This window comes from Priapulus caudatus, unplaced genomic scaffold (assembly GCF_000485595.1).
Source record: "Priapulus caudatus unplaced genomic scaffold, Priapulus_caudatus-5.0.1 Scaffold339, whole genome shotgun sequence".
Taxonomy (NCBI): domain Eukaryota; kingdom Metazoa; phylum Priapulida; class Priapulimorpha; order Priapulimorphida; family Priapulidae; genus Priapulus; species Priapulus caudatus.
In genome coordinates, this window is record NW_014577400.1 from 263,184 (window position 1) to 268,379 (window position 5,196).

General features: G+C 44.0%; 2 protein-coding genes across 4 annotated transcripts in view; both read left to right on the forward strand.

Annotated features, from left to right (window-relative positions):
* The window catches only part of LOC106809244 (cytochrome c oxidase assembly protein COX16 homolog, mitochondrial-like), a 7,478-nt gene extending 4,097 nt beyond the window's left edge, over positions 1 to 3,381 (forward strand). For all 3 annotated transcript variants that reach the window (XM_014812250.1, XM_014812247.1, XM_014812248.1), the window contains exons 2-4: positions 2,016 to 2,090; positions 2,258 to 2,326; positions 3,143 to 3,381. In XM_014812250.1, coding sequence (XP_014667736.1) covers positions 2,022 to 2,090; positions 2,258 to 2,326; positions 3,143 to 3,229 — 225 coding nt within the window. In that variant the 5' untranslated portion in view covers positions 2,016 to 2,021 and the 3' untranslated portion in view covers positions 3,230 to 3,381. The remainder of the gene's footprint in view (positions 1 to 2,015; positions 2,091 to 2,257; positions 2,327 to 3,142) is intronic.
* Positions 3,382 to 3,393: 12 nt separating this feature from the next.
* On the forward strand, positions 3,394 to 4,933 carry LOC106809245 (UPF0729 protein C18orf32 homolog). The gene has a single exon (XM_014812251.1). It carries the CDS (start codon positions 3,531 to 3,533, stop codon positions 3,813 to 3,815), a length of 285 nt encoding a protein of 94 aa, XP_014667737.1. The 5' UTR covers positions 3,394 to 3,530; the 3' UTR covers positions 3,816 to 4,933.
* Positions 4,934 to 5,196: the final 263 nt, after the last annotated feature.

Consider the following 5,196-nt stretch of genomic DNA (forward strand, 5'->3'; position numbering starts at 1 on the left):
AAACCAAATTTCAGCCAATTTGGAAAGGGTAAGGTGTAACCCATTGGGTGATCTGACACGGAATGACCCAAAGGAGGTAATGGGCAGTTTGGAAAAAAAACGTGCATGATGGATTCAAATACAGGATGTATTGATATACTTATAGGTATATAGATACAGGATATACCTATCAGTAAATACAGTAACATTTTCACAATGGCGATGTTAAATTTGACAATGGTGTTGCGCCACTGTGCCTCCTATGTATAAGAAATCCTGCACTCCACTCGATTGTTTGGTCAATGAATTTAGTCATATGTGACATTATTTCTGTGCAAGTCATGCTGGCTTGGCCTTGTGTTGAGTGACAGGGCTCATTATGGAGCTCGGAAGCAGGGAGCGGTTGAACCCAGATTCTAGCCACGTTCACACGGAGCGATAAATTCTGTGTTTAGTGTTCACATGAGGCTAAAATGCGCAGTCCAACAAATACGGAATCCATATTTGTTGAAATATGGCTTCCCAGATGTGGAATTACTTCTCGTGCTGAGAAATTCTGAATCTCTTGGACCGCTTATTGTTCTCGTCTGAACGCAACTGAACACAAATATGGCATTTCTGAAGTCGCGTATTTTATCGGCCATTTCCGTGTGTTCCGATTACTCACGGAGATTCCGTCGGGAGACATAAAATGTCTTCTCTCGCGACATAAAATAATCGTTATCATCTTGATCTTCGTTGTTCTGCGTAAAATTCATTAAAAAGCTGGTTAAAATAGAGATATCATGGATATTCTCTTTGCCTATGGGTAACTAAATACGGCATTTCTGAAGCCGCGAAACAGCGTGTGAACGCTCGGGTGGAGTAATTCGCGAATTTGTCTCAGATTCGGTATCTCGCAAATACCGAATTTAATAAATACGGAGTCTCGTCTGAACGCAGATTATATTGTCCTGCCATTACTCATGTTATATAAACAAGCGGCTGTTCCCATTTGCATTGTCATGGAGTAAAGGTTTTCTGCAGGAATTCACTAGATTTCTCTGGGTAAATTAAGGTATACCAAATTGTTAGGGGGATAATTCGAACAAGTGAACATTCGGCTACGGACAGATACCAATATGGAGACGGCTGTTTGTGTATTTTTGCTGTGATGGTATGAAAGGAAGCGAGTACTATGCAAATTTGGCACCCTGCCAGCTCTTCTGTGACTTTTTGACAGCAGCGTGCGTGCAGTGAGACTGTGTTGGTGAGAAGCATTTAAACGGCATTTAGGTGGAATTATTAGGTGATAGAGAGTAGAAAAAACATTGGTAGTAAATTCAATTAGTTTAATTACCATAATTTTATAATGAGCAGTGTGTCACATCGTGCACACAGCCTACCTAATAAACTACCACACACTTGCCAATGTGCAGAAACTAGGGAAAGATATAGGCAGGTGGTAAAGGGTGACCGCCAAATGCATACCTGCTGCTCACTTCATTATTGGCAATCACAGCACAAATACACAAATAATCTCCTCCATTTTGGTATCTATGTGTAGCTGAGTGTAGGAAATAGGACAGAAACTGTGCAAACACAGTTGAAACACAAGTTTAAACATATTGACCTTTCAGCTCGTCACATTCAGTGCGAAGGCTTACGGGAACGAGCAATGGTTGCTAAAAAAATGGAGTCGGTGATCAAATAAGATTTTGGTCAAGGGGAGATCTTAAACATGTTCAGCGATGTTGCTTGACATACCCGGTTAAAACTTTTAGTTCCAATGCTGACCCCCTACTTTTTTTCTTTTTTTTAATGGTTGTGAAATGTGCTTTCCCCTGTATCCAAACGTGATGAATGTATTAGTTTGATGTTGGGAAACTGTTATTTGTAATATGATCGACTACACAGAGCCATGTATCAGAACTACACTTTATTACTGATAATTATACCCAAAAGAAGACTGTAGTATGCTGGTTGGTAATGGTTTCATAATATTAGTGCAATATTTAATCCATTTTCTAATTAGGTAACCTGTGTTTTGTCTTTAGGTTCTTATGGTAGGAGGCTCATATTGGCTGAAAGGTTTCACAGGAATTCGCTACCAATTCAGACAAGTGCAATCGGTAGGTAGCTTACGTCCTCTAACGGTAGTAGTACTAGTAATTAATTGATGATTGGGAGGCGAGTGGAAAAAAACAATTGTTTAACTGTTACTCTAGACATCGATCCCTGTGGTATGCACGGGTGTATTCTCATTGTATTGTCAATGTTTCGTTTGTTTGTTGTTCAGCTGAAACCGGAGGATTTGGAAGACGCCGGGATTGAGAAAAAGTCGGTGACACTGGAAAGCGAGTTTGAGGTAGGAACATTGATGAAGCCTAAATTAATTACAATTAATTAATTAATTGTGTGCTTGTTAAACGTATCTATAGGGTTCTGTGCCACGAAACGATACATACTCTCGCGGAAAGCACATTAATTAGCTCCTTGTGAACCTATGCATGTCAGTGTTTCCCTTGCATTGACACGAGCGAGGCGGGTCGCCTCGCTAAAATTCTCAGCCGCCACACAGAAATTTGTCCAAAACACCGCCTCGCTGACGAAACTTTTGACAACTTGAAAAAGAGATTCAAGAATCTCATACAATGTGTTCAGAAAAACTTAGAATGCACCAAATTGCACGATTTTGTCAAAAATCTGGGAAAGCATGCCTCCGGACCCCCTAGCTGGGTGAGACCCTGCGCTGCTCGCTTTGCTAGGACCTCGAAATGCACAAACACACCACAAAAAAACATTTACCACCTCACATGCCTTTTTGGCCAGGGGAAACACTGCACGTGCTTGCTCGCGGATTGGTATTACAATTAGCTCTTCCAATAAGGATTACCCTCGGGACTGTCTATTTAGTTTGGTTTTCTATGAATCCGGTTTATATGGGGGGGGGCTCTTCTCTTCTTTTCTCTTCTCTTCTCTTCTCTTCTCTTCTCTTCTCTTCTGTGTCTCAGATTTCTCGTAAACGTCTCAGATGGCACTGGGCTTAAAAAGTTGTTCGGTTTAACGTGAGATTCGGTTTTGAGGCCGTTCGGTATTTGGAGAGTTGACTGTACAAGGTTAGAAGTATTTTTTTGGCGAGTGTACTGCAGTGTCACTCTAGCATTTTGTTCTTCTTCTACAGAAAGTGCAAAACCTCGACATCGATACGTGGGAGAACAAGCGTGGTCCACGGCCGTGGGAAGAACAGCAGCAGCAGCAGCAGCAGTAACAACAACAACAACAGCAGCAGTAGCAACAAACAGCAACACCAACAAGAACAAAAACAGCTGCAGCAGCAACAACAACAGCAGCAGCAGGAGCAACACACAGCAACAAACAACAACAACAACAGCAGCAGCAGCAACAACAAGAGCAGCAGCAGGAGCAGCAAACACCAACAGCAACAGCGATAGCAACAAGAGCAGCAGCAGCAACAGCGAAGTCCGACGAAACCTTCTCATCCTTCTCCTGCGTCGCTTCTCGTGCGATCGTCTGCCTCGACCTCTCTCTCGCGCGTCGCCGCAGCAACCATGGTCTGTGTCTCCTGCATCGTCATCCCCTTCATGCTCTGGTTCTTTCACAAGTACCTGCAGCCGTGGCTAGGCAAGTACATTCCCTGGCTGAAGCCGGCCGCGCTTCCAGCGGACGGCGCCGCCGACGCCGCCGCGCCGGCCGACGGACAGAAGATGAAGTGTCCCTTCTCGAAGAAGAAGGAGGATGGGGAGGAGGAGGAGGAGCCGGGGAAGGCGGGAGTCACCGAGAACGGGTCGACGGCGAGGGAGGAGGTCGCTGTCGTTGACAAGAAGAACGATTAGTTTGCTCTCTCCGCATTCTCCCGATGCCACCGCCGCCACCAATGACAATGTGGGACTGATTTCCTCTACTGTGCACGCCGAGCTAGAGTTTTCTCTGGAGTATTTCCTCTTTACTCTGCAGTGGAATGTTACTGTGCTGGCGTCTACGGGGGAGGGAAGGTTAAGAAGATGATGCTAAGTTGATAAGATGATAAGATGCTAAGTTGATAAGATGCTAAGATGATGTGGGACTGATTTGCTCTACTGTGCACACCGAGCTAGTGTTTCCTCTGGAGTATTCTGCAGTGGAGTATGACTGTGCCGGCGTCAGCAGGAGTGGGGATGCTGAGAAGGAGCACTTTCTGCAGGTCCGAGATAGAGATTTATCGATGGCGTGCTGTGATGATGTTTAATGTGAACAGATGTCAGTTTACACCGTGAGTCGTGCACCATGGCATCTCGGTTGTGAACCCTGAGGTGCTTCTTCTATCTATCGTGCACAATGTTGGAACTGTGTTAGCTGCAAACGGCAATGCACACTCGTTATATGTAAGGATCCTTGTAATTACGCTGTATGTCGTTAATTTGCGTGTGTACAGCGTGTTGTTTTTGTTGTTTATCACGTAATGCATGGTTACTGTTTTGGTGATTAGGACAATAATTTTTGAAAAGAATTTTTAGTGCTGTAAGCGAACTAATTAATGAGGAAATTCAGGAATATATTATCATATATTTGGTATTAAGTAAGATAAAGCACGTGTCAGTTGATGTGATTCTAGAAAAATCGACACCTTTTTGCGCAACCATACAATTGTAAATCAAGAGCTAAAAATACGATGTATTTTTAGCTCTTGATGAAATGATTGTAGTAATATCAGTGTAAAATGTAACGTACTGTTACCACAGTAACCTCAGTAATGGGTTGGAATTAGATGGCGTTTTCCTAGTATAGAGTATAAACTTGGTGGAACACACGACACACTGCCATGCCATTTTCTTAGTATTTCTAGGGCCCTGAAATTTAATCGGACTTTTAATTTTCTTTCTTAGACTTGTCAAGAAATCGGTTTGACCTGTGCCAATTAATGATGTGTTATAATAAATGGTAAATGGCCCTTCACATCAAAAATCACATTCAATCGAATAAGTTGTGCGTCATCATTCACACGAGTTTTGAAGCAGTAGCAAGACGTGGCAAGCAGTTGTGTGTGTGTGTGTGTGTGTGTGTGTGTGTGTGTGTGCGTGTGCGTGTGCGTGTGCGTGGGTGTGTGTGCGCGCGCGCGCGTGTGTGCGTGTGCGTCTGTGTGTGTGTGTGCGTGTGCGTGGGTGTGTGTGCGCGCGCGCGCGTGTGTGCGTGTGCGTCTGTGTGTGTGTGTGCGTGTGCGTGGGTGTGTGTGCGCGC

Excerpts from the sequence above, each read along its gene's own strand:
- LOC106809245 (XM_014812251.1), top strand. The coding sequence starts at position 3,531 with ATGGTCTGTGTCTCCTGCATCGTCATCCCCTTCATGCTCTGGTTCTTT.